This window comes from Salvelinus alpinus, chromosome 35 (assembly GCF_045679555.1).
Source record: "Salvelinus alpinus chromosome 35, SLU_Salpinus.1, whole genome shotgun sequence".
Lineage (NCBI taxonomy): Eukaryota > Metazoa > Chordata > Actinopteri > Salmoniformes > Salmonidae > Salvelinus > Salvelinus alpinus.
Genome location: NC_092120.1, coordinates 13,670,093 through 13,690,483, shown reverse-complemented (window position 1 = coordinate 13,690,483; position 20,391 = coordinate 13,670,093). Strand labels below are relative to the sequence as shown.

The 20,391-nt window shown below is 46.2% G+C and overlaps 1 protein-coding gene and 1 long non-coding RNA gene across 2 annotated transcripts; one reads left to right on the top strand and one right to left on the bottom strand.

Annotated features, from left to right (window-relative positions):
* Positions 1–1,420: 1,420 nt before the first annotated feature.
* Positions 1,421–19,052, bottom strand: LOC139564345 (vitelline membrane outer layer protein 1-like). Its single transcript, XM_071383811.1, has 6 exons — positions 18,916–19,052; positions 18,337–18,594; positions 5,613–5,776; positions 5,209–5,321; positions 1,725–2,031; positions 1,421–1,571 (listed from the first exon to the last, which is right to left on the bottom strand). The coding sequence occupies exons 1-6, from the start codon at positions 18,974–18,976 to the stop codon at positions 1,569–1,571; spliced, it is 906 nt and encodes a 301-aa protein (XP_071239912.1). The 5' UTR covers positions 18,977–19,052; the 3' UTR covers positions 1,421–1,568.
* LOC139564346 (uncharacterized) lies at positions 2,025–4,686 on the top strand. Its single transcript, XR_011672721.1, has 2 exons — positions 2,025–3,181; positions 3,295–4,686. It is a non-coding gene; the product is annotated as an uncharacterized lncRNA (long non-coding RNA).
* Positions 19,053–20,391: the final 1,339 nt, after the last annotated feature.

Here is a 20,391-nt window from a genome sequence, read left to right as displayed (position 1 = left end):
GAATGGAATAATGTGTCTCTGAACAAAGGGGGGGTCGAAATCAAAAGTAACAGTCGATATCTGGTGTGGCCACCAGCTGCATTAAGTACTGGAGTGCATCTCCTTTTTATTTTACGGTGGGTTCGTGCCCATAGGCAACGTTGTTGCCGGTGATGTCTGGTGAGGACCTGCCTTACAACAGGCCTACAAGCCCTCAGTCCAGCCTCTCTCAGCCTATTGCGGACCGTCTGAGCACTGATGGAGGGATTGTGCGTTCCTGGTGTAATTCGGGCAGTTGTTGTTGCGCAGGTGTGATGTTCGGATGTACCGATCCTGTGCAGGTGTTGTTACATGTAGTCTGCCACTGTGAGGATGATCAGCTGGTCGTCCTGTCTCCCTGTAGCGCTGTCTTAGGTGTCTCACAATGCGGACATTGCAATTTATTGCCCTGGCCACATCTCCAGTCCTCATGCCTCCTTGCAGCATGCCTACGGCACGTTCACGCAGATGAGCAGGGACCCTGGGCATCTTTCTTTTGGTGTTTTTCAGAGTCAGTAGAAAGACCTCCTTAGTGTCCTAAGTTTTCATAACTGTGACCTTAATTGCCTATCGCCTGAAAGCTGTTAGTGTCTTGACGACCGTTCCACAGTTGCATATTCATTAATTGTTTGTGGTTCATTTAACAAGCATGGGAAACTGTTTAAACCCTTTACAATGAAGATCTGTGAAGTTATTTGGATTTTTACAAATTATCTTTGAAAGACAGGGTCCTGAAAAAGGGACTTTTTTTTGCTGAGTTTATATAGATGACCTATGTCATCACTCTTTACTATCACTCCAATCTAACCCACACTAAATGAAAGTATTGCGTACCAAGAGGCGAATGAGTTTGAACTTAACTTGAGTTCACCAGAAGTTCACTCATTAGCATGAAAGAGAAACTCCAGAGCAGTGAATTATGGGTCATTATCAGTATGCCTCCATTGCCTCATGTTTGAGTAGCTGGTGATAACCATTGCTGCGCTGCTTGATAAAGTCACACGGTCCTTTTTCTCCACTTACACTGCGTTTGCAGATTACCCACTCACACATTAAACACAATTACCTCTGTGTATGCCAATCACCGTCTTATCGGACGCCGTCAGGCCTTTAAACTGTAAATTAATTAATAACCCTTGTCATTTCTTAATTAGCTCCCTTTCCAGGAGGAGAAATGCATGTGTCAGCACCTCCATTTTGTGCACACTTGTTATGACTTTGCTTTGAGTTTATTGGTTCATTAGAGACGCTCTATGAAAACATGCTGTTCTCATGCTGATGAGGATTTCAGTGCATATTGTGGAGTGATCTAGAGGGGTTCTTCAGCTCTGATGAGTGGGTTATGTTCAGTCGGAGCTAATGTAGTTTGTTTCAGCCTCACTGAACAAAGGAGCCATAAACAGACAGTTGAATGATTTATTAGGTTTTAACCAGTGGTAGATTCAGATATTGGGTGTAGACTGGATTGAATGGACCATGGGTCAGAGCCTGTGTGTTGACAGGTCTGGGCCGGTTGAGATTGGTCCAGAGGAGGTATCTCCCTCAGATGATTACTGTGAGGATAAGACAAAAAAAACACCAGAGGGTTAGAAAATTAGTGATATACTGCAGTGTTCCATAGATGCCATGATATCAATATCATACACAAGACCAACTCATTCAGCCCCTCTATGATAAATGCTCCGGTGTCACAACCATCTTCTCACCTGCTGGAGTTTGGCGCAGCAGTGGAAGCGCACGTCATTGAGAGATGAGTCATCCAGACCGTACTGGTATTCCTCCATCTTGGTCTCGATGCCACAGATTCCTCCATCGCCACAATCCTGGCTCCAGAGGCTGTACTCGCCGTAGTCCAGGCCGGCGCCTGTGAGGGTGGGGTTGCTGCTGCAGCGGAACCTAATGTTGTTGGCAGCTGTGTCGTCACCGAACAGACCCTGGTGGGGCTCCACACACAGCTGGAAGGAAGTCAGCACACCCCTGGGGCAATACAGAGGGTCCGACCAGTCACCAAAGCTGGGAGAGGAAGAGAGAGAGGCATACAGAGGGAAGACGTGACATGGAATATTATTTCACCATCACAGCAGTCTGGAATGAGGTTTGACCATAGCTGTGAGACAGAGAAAATAGGCACATTATGTAGAGAGTAGAAACGGGACATGGAATAACATATCACTGCAGTTTGAAGATGCAGGGTTTAACTGATAAGTCCATTTGTGTCTACTTTGAGTCATGAAATAGGACTGTTATGTGCTGTTTGTTCTATACAAGACCAAGGTAATGTTACTTAGGCATCACTCGGTAGCATGCATACAGTGCATAGTAAGTAATGGTTAACTTGCCTCGCTAGTACTATATAGTATCATACTCAGATACAAATAACAGCAGAGCCATCTATTGGCTTGGCGACATCTCGTAACAAGGACGATAAGAGGCATGTTGTTCAAGATGACATCAGGATGCATTACAGCTATGATTTTGTTCAACAGGTAAGCAACATTTCCTCCTTTATACTGATTAAGGACATAGATGGATAGATAGATATACACAACAAAAAAACAATATATATGGGAGGCAGGCAAATACCTTTCACTGAGATGTGTAAAGACAGATTGACAGGGCTGAGACAATTAATTGTAATTTATCTTATTCTTTTGTTGTTTGCAGGTGCACTATCCTTCTGACTATGCAGCCAGGTCCCATCTACTTTTTAACTCCTCGCAAGTGTGGCTTGTTTGGTGTCTGCTGTGAAGGAATACCACAAGTCAACTACTTGATTGATGAAGGCATGTCATCCAGCAAAGGCAGCAGCGCAGTCATCAACTACATGCACCATTTCTTCACCAACTACGGAGTTGGGAAAACACATGTGGACCTGAATTGTGATAACTGCAGTGGCCAAAACAATAACAAGTTTGTGCTCTGGTATTGTGCCAGGCACAAGCTCCACCACAGTCTGGACCCAGACTGGTGCTTTGGCCTCATTAAGCAACGCTTCAAAAAGACCAGAATGAACACTGTCTGAGATTGCTGGTGTTGTGAAGGACAGCACTGTGACAGGTGTCAACATCCCACAGCTGGTTGGACTGGAGGATGGTACGGTGCTGGTGGAAAGCTATGGCTGGCAACAACACCTGACTCAGATCAAGCAGTACCAGCACTTCAGGTGAATATCATTTTCATTGCATTGTATAAGGTTATTCTTATTATCTAAACTTGCGAGGGGAATTTATGTTGTGCAAGGTTGTAATGTATTTTTTGTTATTTCCTGTTTTACAGCTTTGATGCTCTGGAGCCTGGTGTTGTCGCCAAGGAGCGCTCGGACTGTCTGGACCAGGATTCAGCTGCTGCACAACGCTGACATCCTTCCTCCCATAGATGGTCTGCCTGTACAAGCAGCACCTGGACTGGACACAGCTAGACAAACTATCTTTTTGACAAGATCAGGGAGTTTTGCGATGAAGAGGCTATGGACATCACATGCCCTGCACCAAAGTCAAGGGCAGGACAGAAACAGACTCTCCGAATATAGATTCCCTTGTTCATGTGTGGTTCGGATGGAACAGTCATCAGCACTATCTGCAGTGCCTCTATTCACATGACTCTCTCCTAACACACACGCCATACGTTGCTGCTACTATTTATTATTTATCCTGTTGCTCAGCCACTTTACCCCTGATTGTATGCATATAACTACCTCATCTATCACTTTCGTTATTGATATAGTTCGTGTACATACTGTATATTCTATTTATATTGACACTATCCATTTCTGATATTGCTAATATGCAAGTAACCATTTGGCTGTACCTTTTACACCTTCTGTAGAGACCCATCCACTTAGCAAAATATTGATATATATGTCGTAACATACCACAACAATATCATGTGGCCGTATCATGTGTCCACCACACAAATATATGGAGCATGCATCTGTTTATGTACTGTACATGTGCAGCTCACTCAGGTTGCATTGCCTTAACTTATGTATGGAATACTATGTGATAAGTGCGTGTGTAACAGTATATAAAGTATGTTAATGTACTGGTGTTAAGGCATTTTGGCAGTGGTGTAAAGTACTTAAGTAGTATTTTTTACTTAAGTATTTTTTGGGGGTATCTGTACATTACTTTTTCAGAAACTTTTACTTCACTACATTCCTAAAGAAAATAATGTAATTTTTACTCCATACATTTTTCCTGATACCCAAAAGTACTCATTACATTTTTACTGGAAAATTGTCCAATTCACACACTTATCAAGAGAACATCCCTAGTCATCCCTACTGCATTTGATCTGGCAGACTCACTAAACACAAATGCTTCGTTTGTAAATTGTCTGAGTGTGCCCCTGGCTATCCGTCAAAAATAAATTACAAATTGGGCCATCTGGTTTAATATAAGGAATTTGAAATTATTTATTATTTTACTTTTGATACTTAAGTACATTTTAGCATTTAATTTACTTTTAGACTTTTGCTCAAGTAATATTTTACTGGGTGACTTACCTTAATAGAAAATGACTGAAGTAAAAGTATGTTTACATTTACTCAAGTATGACTATTTTGTACTTTTATCACCACTGGATGTGGCTGGGGGTTATAGAATTTATTTCACATGACCCATCAATTTAGACAAGTGTGATCTAACATTTATAAAATATTTTTATCTGGACACTTTGTTTACATGGAATTTTTCCTTATTGTAGGCTACTACTTTTACCACTTTTAGTCTTAATCTTTACTACACTACTCACTGTTTAGCACATGACCTCACATGTGAATCCTTAAAGAGAGTGGGGCTGGTTTAAGAGGGTGTGAACAATGCTGAATGGATGTAGAGAAAGGAGAGCTCTCCAGTAGGCACCAAAACATTTATAGGCCCTTTTCTCAAAAGTGAGTTTATCAACTATCAAAGCAGAATTACTTTCCCATTGTTCCTCAAAAATGCAGTGTATGATATACCATTTTCTAGCTCTGAGGCTCTACTTCTTACCCATGTAAAAAAAAAACATTTCAAATGTTGCTACATAAGATCGAATCTAGGTGTTGAGTCACATGTCATCACTATAGTTTGAAATGCGCTTTTACAGTTAAACCTGTATCTTAAAAGGAAATATGATTATTTCCAATTGTGTCTACATTGAGCAATGTGATAGGCCGATATGAGGCATGTTGTTCTAGTCTGTACATACAATCCAGTGTGAGACTCAATGGTGTACAAGAAGCTCCTATCTTCGTCCTTAGCGCAGATCAAGCGAATGCCATTCAGGGCAGTGTCGTCCAGACCGTACTGTTCGGACTCCACCTGAGAGAAGGTTAATGGACATATGCTAGCATTAGCTCAAACAGAAGAATGGTCTCGTAATACACAAATGTGTTGATCATGTTTGGTAACGGATCAACACCACAAATACATTTTGATTACATCAAATTTAGGATTTGAATTGTGTAGAATAAAAAAATAAAAAATGGGCTATTTGAAAATAGGCTTTTTGACCACAGGGGACTGGAATTTAATCCCTGAATTGACTAATGGAAAGAAATGCTATCCAAACTGGTAGATGTGTTTGAAATGTATGAAGGAGGCCTTGCTTACCCGGAGCATGAACCCAACGGCGAAGAACTTGTCGGGACACATCTCGGGCCAGGTCCAGTTCCCAAACTGCTCTCCATTGGGCACGGTGAGGAGGGAGTTGTAAGGCCTAGCGCTATATTGAATACCAGCACGCTCCACATAGGGCTGCTCCTCTGGCAAGATAGCTAGACATGACCCAAGGGCCAGCATAGCCAGGAACGACAGAGCAGTGAACAGAGGGGTAGTCATGTTGACAGAAGTCAGTCTCGTCCACAGATGGGATGGAACAAAGGCAGTGAACTCTTATAGCCTTCCTCACTCACGCCTCCAAAATGGTGCCCATATGGTGTTTCCATACTGTTATCAGTATTAATCATTTACAACACTGTGGTCTGACCATGGGAAGAGGCAGGTGGTACTAGGACTTAAAGTTAAAAATAACAATACTGTCTTTGACTTCAAAAGCAGCTGGTATAGTCTCAATGAACTGTCAATAATTTGTCATACCAAAGTATGACCCATGTTGTATATTAGTAATTTGACTGTTTATATGCTATGACGTAAAGAAAACATTCTAATAGTCAGAAACCAGGGCCAAAGCTGATTTTTTTGGCCCAACAAGAGTGAACAAAAAATAGGAACATATGTTAATTGTGGTCTTTATTATCAAAATAGATCAGTTAATTTACATTGATTTCAAATGTTAATTTTCTTACACCTCACATAAAGAGCCTTTCTGTTATCGCTGTGCATGTGCAGTCCCAAGGCAACTGAAGTAATTGCTTTCATTCGACAGGACTTGCATAATGAGTAGCTTTTTCTCCTGTCTGGTATAACAGAAAGCTGTGATATTTTATGATTTTTCGCTATAGATGACGTTCAAACAATTCTATGCATGTTAATGAGTCTATATTTACAATTAAATAAAGACAGAAAAAATGACCTTGTTGTATAACCTCTTGTATCCCCTGTATCTAGCATTATCGTCTAAATGCATATCAATTACCTGCACATATGTTAACATTTCATACAGTCAGGTCCATAATTATTAGAAAAAAATCTATTATACAAAAACACAAATATTTAAAAAACGAATTATACTAATACAAGAGCATAAAGAAATAGATTGTTTAACAAGTAATACAAATCTAAAAAATATACTTTTTGTACTCCTGTTTTCAGTACTCCAGCACCCTGTCCTTGCAAGGATAACACAGTATTTTTCTCAAATATTCTATGAGTTGGAGAACACATTGGGAGGGATCTTAGACCATTCCTCCATACAGAATCCTTCCAGATCATTGATATCCTTTGTCTGCTCTTATAGACTGCCCTCTTCAATTCAAACCAATTGGGTTCAAGTCCGGAGACAGCCATTGCAAAATGTTGATTTTGTAGTCAATAAACCATTTCTTGGTGGATTTTGATGTGTGCTTGGGGTTATTGCCTTGCTGGAAGATCCACTTGTGGCCAAGTGTCAGCCTTCTGGCAGAGGCAACAAGGTTTTTGGGTCAAATGTCCTGGGACTGGTTATGAGGTTCATGATGCAGTTGACCTTAACAAGGATCAAGGATGCACCACCATATTTTACCATAGGTATGAGGTACTTTTCTGCATACTGTCAACGCCAAACCCACCACTGGTGTGCGTGGCCAAAAAGTTTAATTTTCATGTCATCGACCCAACACTGCCTGGAGGTTGTTAAACTGCATCAGGACTTGGAACCAGAGCTATGGACAGATGACATGAAAATAGATCTCTTTTATAGACTTTATTGCTCATCTTTATCAAGGGTGCCAATAATTATGGACCTGACTGTAGTGTTTGAAAATATAAGCTAGGAAAGTCCCACACAAGCAAATAATGAATGGTAAGCAAACTGATTCCATCACATGGACACAATTTGAATAGTATGGTAAAGAGCGAAAATATTACTTCTGCTTTGTTAACCAGTGGCATTTTGGGCAAAGAAAGAGTTCTCTCTTATGCCATGGACATGGAAGCAGACAATTGACCTGCTGGAAAGAAAAACAATTATGAAAATGTGACATTTGGGTGTACAAAGACTGTCTATGCAATTCTCTGTTTTGATGTACGGAATATAAAGATTACGGCAGTATATATCAGACATGTTAGACAATATTGTGCAGCCGTATTCATCAACCTGGCCAAGGCTTTCGAATCTGTCAATCACCACATTCTTATCGGCAGACTCAACAGCCTTGGTTCCTCAAATGGTTCACCAACTACTTCTTAGACAGAGTTCAGTGTGTCAAATCGGAGGGCCTGTTGTCCGGACCTCTGGCAGTCTCTATGGGGGTGCCACAGGGTTCAAATCTCAGGCCAACTCTTTTCTCTGTATACATCAATGATGTCGCTCTTGCTGCTGGTGATTCTCTGATCCACATCTACGCAGATGACACCATTCTGTATATTTCTGGCCCTTCTTTGGACTGTGTTAACTGACCTCCAGACGAGCTTCAATGCCATACAACTCTCCTTCCGTGGCCTCCAACTGCTCTTAAATGCAAGTAAAACTAAATGCATGTTCTTCAACCGATCGCTGCCCGCACCTGCCGCCCGTCCAGCATCACTACTCTGGACGGTTCCGATCTAGAATATGTGGACAACTATAAATACCTAGGTGTCTGGTTAGACTGTAAACTCTCCTTCCAGACTTACATTAAGCATCTCCAATCCAAAATTAAATCTAGAATCGGCTTCCTATTTCGCAACAAAGCATCCTTCACTCATGCTGCCAAACATACCCTCGTAAAACGGACTATCCTACCGATCCTTGACTTCGGCGATGTCATTTACAAAATAGCCTCCAACACTCTACTCAGCAAATTGGATGCAGTCTATCACAATGCCATCCGTTTTTTCACCAAAGCCCCATATACTACCCACCACTGCGACCTGTATGCTCTCGCTGGCTGGCCCTCGCTTCATATTCATCACCAAACCCACTGGCTCCAGGTCATCTATAAGTCTTTGCTAGGTAAAGCCCTGCCTTATCTCAGCTCACTGGTCACCATAGCAGCACCCACCCATAGAACGCGCTCCAGCAGTTATATTTCACTGGTCACCCCCAAAGCCAATTCCTCCTTTGGCCGCCTTTCCTTCCAGTTCTCTACTGCAAATGACTGAAACGAATTGCAAAAATCACTGAAGCTGGAGACTCATATCTCCCTCACTAACTTTAAGCATCAGCTGTGAGAACAGCTCACAGATCATGGCACCTGTACATGCCCATCTGTAAATAGCCCATCCAACTACCTCATCCCCATATTGTTATTTATTTTTTTGCTCCTTTGCACCCCAGTATCTCTACGTGCACATTCATCTTCTGCACATCTATCACTCCAGTGTTCAATTGCTAAATTGTAATTACTTCGTCACTACGGCCTATTTATTGCCTTACCTCATTTGCACACACTGTATAAATTTTTTAATTCTTTTGCAAAATATGTCAAACACAATATAGAAAAATGCCTTACCTTATCTATGCACACGCCTAAAGCCTGACCTGAAACAGTAAAATATGTCTACATTATGAAACTTCTTGAAATCGAAAATACAATAGATGTAACGAACATTACCGAAGGTGGCTCCCCTTCCTGTTCGGGTGGCGCTCGGCGGTCGTCGTCGCCGCTCTACTAGCTGCCACCGATCCCTTTTTCCCTTTTCGTTTGGTTTTGTCTAATTGTTTTCACCTGTTCATTGTTTGGTTGTTAGGGTGTGTTATTTAAGTTCGTTTAGCCCGCTTCTGTTTGTGCGGGCTTGTCATTCTGTTTTGTATGAGGAGTTTCGTGTTTTGATGTTTTTTTTTCCACTGTCCGGATTATTGCCAGTGTGTACTATAGTGAAGTGGATTTTACGTCATATGTTTTGACGTTACCAGTTGTATTTTCTGGTTGGACATTAAAGTGTGTTTTTGTTCCCCGTATCCTTTGCTCTCTGCGCCTGACTCCTTACCCATTTTCCTCATCGATCGTAACAGAAGCCCGCACCTCTCTAATGGAGTCAGCAGGAGCAGCGACCACCCCTCTCCCCACGATGGAGGAGAGAATCCTTCATCACACGTCCATCCTCCATCGCATCGGATCAGCTATGGATCAAATGATGGAGAGGATGGATCGTTGGGAGAGGAGTGGTCTCCCTACTACCCCACCTACCCTCCCTCCAGCAACTATACCATCTCCTCCAGCGGGATCCGGTGCCAGCGCCTTGCGTATTACGCCTCCGAGGGAGTACGATGGAGCGGCGGCGGGGTGCCAGGGATTCCTGCTACAATTAGATCTGTACCTGGTCACCGTTCGACCAGCTCCCTCGGACGAGGAGAGCGTGAGTGTCCTTGTCTCTTGCCTGACGGGTAGAGCCCTAGAGTGGGCCAATGCGGTCTGGAACGGGCCCGACTCAGCGAGGGGCCACTACCCGGAGTTCACCCGCCGTTTTCGGGCCGTGTTCGATCACCCTCCAGAGGGCCGAGCGGCGGGTGAGAGATTGTTCTATCTCCGGCAGGGGACGAGGAGCGCGCAGGACTTCGCGCTGGATTTCCGGACCTTGGCCGCTGGAGCAGGGTGGAACGACAGGGCCCTGATAGACCATTACAGGTGTAGCCTGAGAGAGGACGTCCGCAGGGAGCTGGCTTGTCGGGACACTATGCTCAGCTTGGATGGACTAATAGACATGTCGATCCGGTTGGACCATCTGCTAGCTGCTCGCGGACGTTCTGAAAGGGTCCTGTCAGTTCCACCTCCTGGCCCTCCTGCTCCCCTCCCGATGGAGCTAGGAGGGGCAGCATCTAGGGAGATCGGAGGAGGAGGCTCCTCCTGTACCAGTTGTGGCCGGAGAGGGCACACCTCCGGTCGGTGCTGGAGGAGTCCATCTGGGAATCGAGAGGACAGGCAGAACACTTCTCGGTCACCTCAGGTGAGTCAGCACCACACTCTCCCAGAGCTTCCTGTTGGTCACATGTTTTTGTTAATTTGTTTTCTTAAATTTTTTCCCTCTCTCCAGCATAAGGCGCTAGTCGATTCAGGCGCAGCTGGGAACTTTATAGATCGCGGACTCGCTCAGAAGTTGAGGATTCCGTTAGTTAAGGTAGAACCCCCCTTCCCTGTTCACTCCTTAGATAGTCGACCATTAGGGTCAGGGCTGGTCAGGGAGGCCACGATTCCGTTGGAGATGATTACGCAGGGGAATCATAAGGAGCGGATTAGTCTGTTCCTTATCGATTCACCTGCGTTTCCGGTGGTGCTGGGGATTCCCTGGCTGGCTATTCACAATCCGACGATTTCGTGGAAACAGGGAGCTCTCCAGGGGTGGTCTGATGAGTGTTCAGGCAGGTGTGTAGGAGTTTCCATTGGTGCGACAACGGTGGAGAGTCCAGACCAGGTTTCCACCGTGCGCATTCCCGCTGAGTATGCCGATTTGGCTATCGCTTTCAGTAAAAAGAAGGCGACCCAATTACCACCCCATCGACAGGGGGATTGCGTGATAAACCTCCAGGTAAACGCTGCACTACCCAGGAGTCATGTGTATCCTTTGTCCCAGGAGGAGACGTTGGCTATGGAGACATATGTCACGGAAGCTCTGGGACAGGGATTCATTCGGCCCTCCATGTCACCCGTCTCCTCGAGTTTCTTTTTTGTGAAGAAAAAGGATGGTGGTTTGCGTCCGTGTATTGATTATCGAGGTCTCAATTCCATCACGGTGGGTTTTAGTTACCCACTACCTCTCATCGCTACGGCGATGGAATCATTCCACGGAGCACGGTTCTTCACGAAACTGGATCTCAGGAGCGCGTATAATCTGGTGCGTATTCGGGGGGGAGATGAGTGGAAAACCGCGTTTAGTACCACATCGGGCCATTATGAGTACCTCGTCATGCCTTACGGGTTAAAGAATGCTCCAGCTGTCTTTCAATCCTTTGTTGACGAGATTCTCAGAGACCTGCACGGACAGGGTGTGGTGGTGTATATTGACGATATTTTGATCTACTCCGCTACACGCGCCGCGCATGTGTCTCTGGTGCGCAAGGTTCTTGGGCGACTGCTGGAGCATGACCTGTACGTGAAGGCAGAGAAATGTGAGTTTTCCAAACAAGCCGTTTCCTTCCTGGGTTATCGCATTTCCAGCTCGGGAGTGGTAATGGAGGGTGACCGCGTAAAAGCCGTGCGTAATTGGCCGACTCCGACCACGGTAAAAGAGGTGCAGCGGTTCTTAGGGTTTGCCAATTACTACCGGAGGTTTATCCGGGGTTTTGGTCAGGCAGCAGCTCCTATTACCTCACTGCTGAAGGGGGGGGCCGGTGCGTTTGCAGTGGTCAGCAGAGGCGGACGGAGCCTTCCGTAGGTTGAAGGTGCTGTTTACCGAGGCGCCAGTGTTGGCGCATCCGGACCCTTCTTTGGCGTTCATAGTAGAGGTGGACGCATCCGAGGCTGGGGTTGGAGCGGTGCTCTCACAGCGCTCAGGTACGCCACCAAAGCTCCGCCCCTGTGCTTTTTTTTCGAAAAAACTCGGGCCAGCGGAGCGGAATTATGATGTGGGGGATAGGGAGTTGTTGGCTATGGTTAAAGCCCTGAAGGTGTGGAGACACTGGCTTGAGGGGGCTAAGCACCCTTTCCTCATCTGGACTGACCACCGTAACTTGGAGTATATCCGATCAGCTAAGAGACTGAATCCGGGTCAGGCAAGGTGGGCCATGTATTTCACCAGATTTCGTTTTACGATCTCGTATCGACCAGGTTCCCTCAACACTAAGGCTGACGCGCTGTCTCGCCTCTATGACGCGGAGGACCGGTCCATCGATCCTACTCCCATCATTCCGGCGGCTAAGCTGGTGGCACCAGTAGTATGGGAGGTGGACGCGGACATCGAGCGGGCATTAAGGGAGGAACCTGCGCCTCCACAGTGCCCGGAGGGTCGTAGGTACGTACCGCTCGCTGTTCGTGATCAATTGATTCGATGGGCTCATAGTTTACCCTCGTCAGGTCACCCGGGTATTTTGAGGACAGTGCGAGGTCTTACGGGGAAGTACTGGTGGCCCACCTTGGTGAGGGATGTGCGATTCTATGTCTCCTCCTGTTCGGTGTGCGCCCAGAGTAAGGCTCCTAGGCACCTGCCTCGAGGGAAGTTACAACCCCTCCCCGTTCCACAACGGCCGTGGTCCCATCTTTCGGTGGATTTTCTGACTGACCTTCCCCCATCTCAGGGAAACACTACGATCCTGGTCGTTGTGGATCGGTTCTCTAAGTCCTGCCGTCTTATCCCGTTGCCCGGTCTCCCTACGGCCCTGCAGACTGCGGAGGCTCTTTTCACCCATGTCTTCCGGCACTACGGGGTACCCGAGGATATCGTTTCTGATCGGGGTCCCCAGTTTACCTCCCGAGTGTGGAAGGCATTTATGGAACGTCTGGGGGTCTCGGTCAGCCTTACCTCGGGGTATCACCCGGAGAGTAATGGGCAGGTGGAGAGAGTGAACCAAGAGGTGGGTAGGTTTCTGCGGTCGTATTGCCAGGACCGACCAGGGGAGTGGGCAAGATACATTCCCTGGGCTGAAATGGCCCAGAATTCACTAAGCCACTCCTCTACCAACATGTCACCGTTTCAGTGCGTGTTGGGGTACCAGCCGGTCCTGGCACCATGGCATCAGAGTCAGACTGAGGCTCCTGCGGTGGAGGACTGGGTTCAGCGCTCTAAGGAGACCTGGAAGGCCGTCCAGGAATCATTACGTCAGGCGAGTGGACGGCAGAAGAGGAGCGCTGACCGTCACCGCAGTGAGGCCCCCGTGTTTGCACCGGGGGACAGGGTCTGGCTCTCGACCCGAAACCTGCCCCTCCGCTTGCCCTGCCGGAAGCTGGGTCCGCAGTGTGTAGGGCCATTTAAAGTCCTGAGGAGAATAAACGAGGTTTGTTATCGATTATTACTTCCTTCGTATTATCGTATTAACCCCTCGTTTCATGTGTCTCTCCTCAGGCCGGTGGTAGCTGGTCCCATGCAGGAAGGTGAGGTTCCGGAGGTCTGGACATCGAAGGGTCCCCGGCGTACATGATACGGGCTATCCTGGACTCGAGGAGCCGGGTGAGGGGCCTGCAGTACCTCGTGGACTGGGAGGGGTACGGTCCGGAGGAGAGGTGCTGGGTCCCGGTGGGGGATATATTGGATCCATCTATGCTGAGAGAGTTCCATCGCCTCCATCCGGATCGCCCTGCGCCTCGGCCCCCGGGTCGTCCCCGAGGCCGGCGTCGGCGCGCTGCGGAAGCTGCGCGTCAGGGGGGGGGTACTGTAACGAACATTACCGAAGGTGGCTCCCCTTCCTGTTCGGGTGGCGCTCGGCGGTCGTCGTCGCCGGTCTACTAGCTGCCACCGATCCCTTTTTCCCTTTTCGTTTGGTTTTGTCTAATTGTTTTCACCTGTTCATTATTTGGTTGTTAGGGTGTGTTATTTAAGTTCGTTTAGCCCGCTTCTGTTTGTGCGGGCTTGTCATTCTGTTTTGTATGAGGAGTTTCGTGTTTTGATGGGGTTTTTTCCACTGTCCGGATTATTGCCAGTGTGTACTATAGTGAAGTGGATTTTACGTCATATGTTTTGACGTTACCAGTTGTATTTTCTGGTTGGACATTAAAGTGTGGTTTTGTTCCCCGTATCCTTTGCTCTCTGCGCCTGACTCCTTACCCATTTTCCTCATCGATCGTAACAGAAGCCCGCACCTCTCTAATGGAGTCAGCAGGAGCAGCGACCACCCCTCTCCCCACGACGGAGGAGAGAGTCCTTCATCACACGTCCATCCTCCATCGCATCGGATCAGCTATGCGATGGAGCTCCAGTCCCCGTTAGCCAGTGTGTCTGTGGAGGTCACGGCTGTGGTGGTCTCCAGCCCGTCTCTCAGCCAGCTCACCCTCACCTCCTGAGGGTAGAAGCCTAGAACGCTGCACTCCAGCATGGACAGCTCCCCGTAGCGAGAGGGCTTGGTCAGGCGGACTTTGACACTGGGAGACACTGGGAGGCACTGCGACATAGGATGACGTAGAAATTAAGTTGTCTGTCTGATGAAAGTCCCCGGCCCGAAACAATTTCGAGTCCAGCCACCCAATAGACCCAGCAGAGAGCCATGGAGTATCCAGTCACCCAGACAGAGACAAATAACTACACTGAAGTCTACCAGTTGAAGCAGCTATCATTGACAGGTACATCCCACTGTGTGACGAACAAGATTAAGCTCCACCTTGCTGTACTGCTGTAAACTGTTTCTGATATTGAGTGAAAATAGTTGTTTTCCCTTGCCACACCTGACAAAACAAATGGCATTTTTTTAATACGTTTTGTACGGTAAGTGATAATCTGTGGAATGAGTTGAAGTTAATATCAGCCCTCACATGGACAGAATGAGATATTTCTGGTTTGGGTGGTGTGTTGGCAAAATATAATTTTCCTCATATGGTTGCCCTGAGTCACTGCATTATCTTTGTGCAACAGTAACCAACCACTTCCTTTTATACAAAAGTATAATAGCCAGGGCTAACCATGTTGCAGGTTTACAAACTGAGAAGTACACCCAAGGGAAGAAAACACCCACAAAGAATACAGTAACAAGTATTTCTTATTTTCATGTAATACAGAAATGTGACATTGAATAAATGTGTAGTGCCTACATTACCAAAGCAAAAAAATAATATGTCCCAATCTGAAAAACAATTAAGGAGTATTTTATTAAGATTATGAATAAAATATAGGAAATAGTGAACTGCATTATATTGGTCGCCAGCATAGTTGTAGGTTGCTGAATATGATAATTGTCCTTGGTATTGTTGCATGGAGCCCTTGCTGTATAGCTGATAGCTGATTGTTGCCTATGTTCTTAAGGCCCAACCAGACCTCTTGGCTTTTTTGATAAACCAGACTCCTGTTGCTACTCCCACCACTCCTAGAGTCACACCTCCAACACACACTGCTGTCTCTACAGTCTGGTGGTCCGTGTGCACTTCAACCTCTGTGTACACATATAGTGAAAAAACAATTAATTTGTTAGTGTCCCTAATACAGTATCAATAACATCCCACCTTTCTCTGCGTCGTACCCTACAGTATAAGGTCACACCAGCAGTGACTCACCCCAGATCCTGGTGAGGGGTTCCTGCAGGCTGACATGACCCACACTACAGGAGTAGATGTCCCCCTCCTGAGGTGTGATGCTCAGGTAGGAGAAGATCCTGAAGCTGAAGTCTTTATTGGAGTAGTACTGGGTCTGAATGATGGTCCTCTCTCCCACCGGCTGCTCGTTCCTGGTCCAAGTCACATCCACGGGTGTTGGGTGGAAATCACTGACCCGGCAGATGAGTGTGTTGGGGACCCCCAGCTCCACCTCTCTCTGGGAGTATATGTGGGAGGTGGGCACCTCTGTTGGGGGGGGAGATTCTAATTTGGGCACTTCTTCGTCCTCTCACCTCGGTGACCCGCAAACTGATGATCACTCTACCACTCGAGGAGAGTGTCAATTCGTTATTATGCTGCATGAATTTCATCAAATAACCAATAACCTGCACCCTTTTTTGTCCATTGTTTTGTGCGCTCCCGAGTGCGGATAGAATCAAATCAAAGTTTAGTTGTCAGTGTGCCGAATACAACAGGTGTAGTGAAATGCTTACTTAAAAATTGCACTGTTGGTTAGGGCTTTTAAGTAAAAAAAAAAAAAGAGAAAGTATTAGGTAAACAATAGATAAGGGAAAAAAACTGTAAAATAACAGTGAAAAGAACAGTAGCGAGCCTATATACAGGTGGTACCAGTACAGAGTCAATGTGCGGGGGCACCGGTTAGTCAGGCTAATTGAGGTAATATGTACATGTAGGGATAGTGTTCACACCAGTCCAAACGAACTGAACTAAGGGGCTAAATGCACCAGAGTTCGGAAAAAACGCACCAAACCAATTTGTTATATAAGACACCTTAGTCCACTGCGCCACCAGGATGGAGATAGCATTTTAATGCATACAAAGCGGTTCATTTTAGTCTATTCAAACAGACCCCATTTCAAAGAAAACAAGTACTCATTAAGATCAGGTGTGGCCAATTAATGGGCATGGCCATAACACCTGAACACACTTAACAAGATAGACGATAGAGCGTTTTATTGACGTGAGAACAGAATGTATATGACGCACCTCAGGACGAGTGCGGGGAGAAGGATCAGTGCGTACAGGGCTCTGGAGACGCACTGGAAGCCTGGTGCGTGGTGTCAGCACTGGTGGTACTGGGCTGGGAACACACACCACAGGGCTAGTGCGAGGAGCAGTAACAGGACGCACAGGACTCTGGAGACGCACAGGAGGCTTTGTGCGTGTTGTAGGCACTGTCTTAACCAGACGGCTAGCACGCACCTCAGGACGAGTATGGAGAGCTGTTCCCGGTGACATTAAATCACCAACACGTTCATTCGGACGGATGCCGTGCCTCATGCACCAAACCAATACATCCCTCATAACTCTCTCCTCCAATTTCTCCATTAACTCCTTTACTGTCTCTGCGTCACTCTCCTCCAAATCCGCCCTCACCGGCTCCTTACGGTAAGCAGGAGGAGTTGGCTCACGTCTCCCGACTGACCCAACTAAACTACCCGAGAGCCCCCCCCCCAATACATTTTTGGGTTTGACTTACGGGCTTCCAGCCTTGTTTCCTTGCTGCCTCCTCATATCTCCGCCTCTCTGCTTTCGCTGCCTCCAGCTCAGCTTTGGGGCGGTTATATTCTCCTGGTACTTCGCGGTCCAGAATTTCCTCCCAATTCCAATAGTCCTGTGTAGGTGGGTCCTGTTGTTGTTGCACACGCTGCTTGATCCGATGGGGGTGGGGAATTCTGTCACGATCGTGTGGAGGAGAGACGGACCAAAACGCAGCATGTGGAAAATAAGCCATCTTCTTTTATTTTTTCTACGAAGATGAACATGAAACGAAATACTATTACAAACTATACAAAAACAACAAACGACCGTGAAGCTATAAACGTAGTACACACACAGGCTACAAACGTTCAACATAGACAATTCCCCACCAACAGCTAAAGCCTATGGTTACCTTAAATATGGCTCCCAATCAGAGACAACAATAACCAGCTGTCTCTAATTGAGACCCAATTCAGGCAACCATAGACTTTCCTAGATACCTACACTCAACCATAGACACAGCTAGACTACTATACTAAACATAAACCCAACTACTCTAATAAACCCCCTAAACCTTACAACCACCCTAGACACTACAAAAAACACATACATTCCCCATGTCACACCCTGACCTAACTAAAATAATTAAGAAAACAAAGAATACTAAGGCCAGGGCGTGACATTTCTAAATAACATTATTAGAACGTTAAACATTTTCTTGTGGTTTTTATGGAATGTCTTTTTAACATTCTCTGTACAATGAGAACATCACAAAATAGAACCATGAGAAAATTTTATGCTGAAGTACTGAAATCCCCACAGACAAATGTTGTTTCTTAACCTTCTCTGAACTATTTGAGAACATTCCCAATATCAAACCACTTTGTCAAGTTCCTTAAATGTGCTGAGAATGTTCCAAAGCCAAGCAACTACCCTGCATCATTCCCAGAAAGTTGTGGTAAGGTTGTACGCAAAATAACCATAGGACAACCACGCTCTCACCAAGCTCTAAGAAACATTCTCAGAAATGGTTCTCAGATAATGATGTGCTAGCTGGGGTGTGACTTTGCAGAAACAGCACTCACCTATTGCCTCTGGCGGGCTCTTTTCTCCCACAATGCAGCGGGGGATGTTGTACTGGCAGGTTCCGAGGGAAACGTACACTTCGTGAGGCAGTCCTGGGTCAGGGGTCCACTGCTGGGCGAACTCTGACAGACGCCGCTCTACCCGGTAGGTAATGGGGTCAACGTAGAAGAGCTCATCTCCATCAAACTCCACGTCATACTCTTCGTCGCTAGGGATGTTTTTTTGGCAGAAGGTCAAAAACCGCAGCAAATGTTTGCCTGTGTTCAATAACAGAAGTTGAGATGGAAAATGACACATCTTGCTGTCTAGTAGCATGCTTTGCCAAAAAGTACGAGAGATGTTGAATGCAATATAATTCATTTGGTTACGCCTTTCAGTAAAATGTTGTTTTAATAACAATGGGAACTGATATAAAGCAGCTGTCTGCATCTATGGGTTTACGGAATAGAATACCGGAACACAGTATGGGTTAGCACTGCTAAAGTGATTCTTGCAAGGAAAATAATTCCCAGTCTGCTTCCTTTCTCTCTTCACATTCCTCTCTCTCTCTCATATGAAAAGAGTGAACGTGTACTTACTTTGGCAGTGTGACAGTAGACAAACACCCAGTATAAAAGCCAGGAACACTCTGCACCCCATCCTAAGTACACTTGTCCAGTGAGGGTTATCAGTAATGTTCCGATTCTTGTGTTGTACTCCAAACAGTGCTGCTGAAGGTGTCAGGTGACTTCCTCAATATCATCAGCCAATCGAATATTTTATCTGGATGACACTGATGTTATTACCATAGCTATGGTTATTACATAGAAAACATTAGGCATTCTGAGCATGCATGGCACACCTTACACACAACTAGGGTGTATCAAAGAGGTGAAACATGCAGAACTTTGCAGATAGAAACTCAATAAATAGCGCTGAGACATGACTCCCTATTCTGCATTCTACACAATACATTTCTATCTGAATGATCAGCATTGCCCTGACATAGCCCACGTCTGACTGCTGCCACCTACTGAGGAGTCATGATCATTACAGTGTCTGCCCTTTATTGGTAGTTAAACTGTACGTCCAACCGGCCTCACAACCGCAGACCACGGGTAACCACGCCAGCCCAGGACCTCCACATCCGGCTTCTTCACCTGCGGGATCGTCTTAGACCAGCCACCCGGACATTGATGGAACTGTGGGTTTGCACAACCAAAGTATTTCTGCACAAACTGTCAGAAACCTTCTCAGGTAAGCTCGTCTGCGTGCTCGTTGTCCTCACCAGGGTCTTGACCTGACTGCAGTTTGGCGTCGTCACCGACTTCAGTGGGCAAATGTTCACCTTTGATGGCCACTGGCATGCTGGAGAAGTGTCCTCTTCACGGATTAATCCCAGTTTCAACTGTACCAGGCAGACAGCGTGTATGGCGTTGTGTGGGTGAGCGGTTTGTTGTTGTGAAGAGTGCCCCGTGGTGGCAGTGGGGTTATGGTATGGGCAGTCATAAGCTACGGATAACGAACACAATTGCATTTTATCGATAGCAATTTGAATGCACAGCACAGGAGGTTGGTGGCATCTTAATTGGGGAGAACGTGCTCGTGGTAATGACTGGAGCGGAATCGGTGGAACGGTATCGAATACACCAAACACATGGTTTCCAGGTGTTTGATGCCATTTCATTTTTTAAGTTCCGCTAATTATTGTAACGACCATGGGTTTATGAGCGCGGAAATCGACTCTGCCGTTGGAGCATGCTTTTGCGGCACAGTCGATAGCGCGCCGGACCTCGGGCTAGAAGGTTGAGGGTTTGAGACCTGCTCCCTGCTGTTTCATTACATTATTATGAGCTGTCTCCCCTCAGCAGCCTCCACTGATAGAGATACCGCGACAAGATCCCTAGGCCCTTTGTCCTTCCATTCATCCAACGCCATCACCTCATGTTTTCAGCATGATAATGCACAGCCCCATGTCGCAAGGTTCTGTACATAATTTCTGGAAGCTGAAAATGTCCTAGTTCTTCCATGGCCTGCATACTGACCAGATGTCACCCATTGAGCATGTTTGGGAT

Excerpts from the sequence above, each read along its gene's own strand:
- LOC139564345 (XM_071383811.1), bottom strand. The coding sequence starts at position 18,976 with ATGGGGTGCAGAGTGTTCCTGGCTTTTATACTGGGTGTTTGTCTACTG. Across the intron at positions 5,777-18,336 it reads GAGCCCGCCAGAGGCAATAG|CTATCTTGCCAGAGGAGCAG; the intron begins GTGAGTGCTGTT and ends GGTCATGTCTAG. Across the intron at positions 2,032-5,208 it reads ATTGAGTCTCACACTGGATT|CTTTGGTGACTGGTCGGACC; the intron begins GTATGTACAGAC and ends TTCCTCTCCCAG.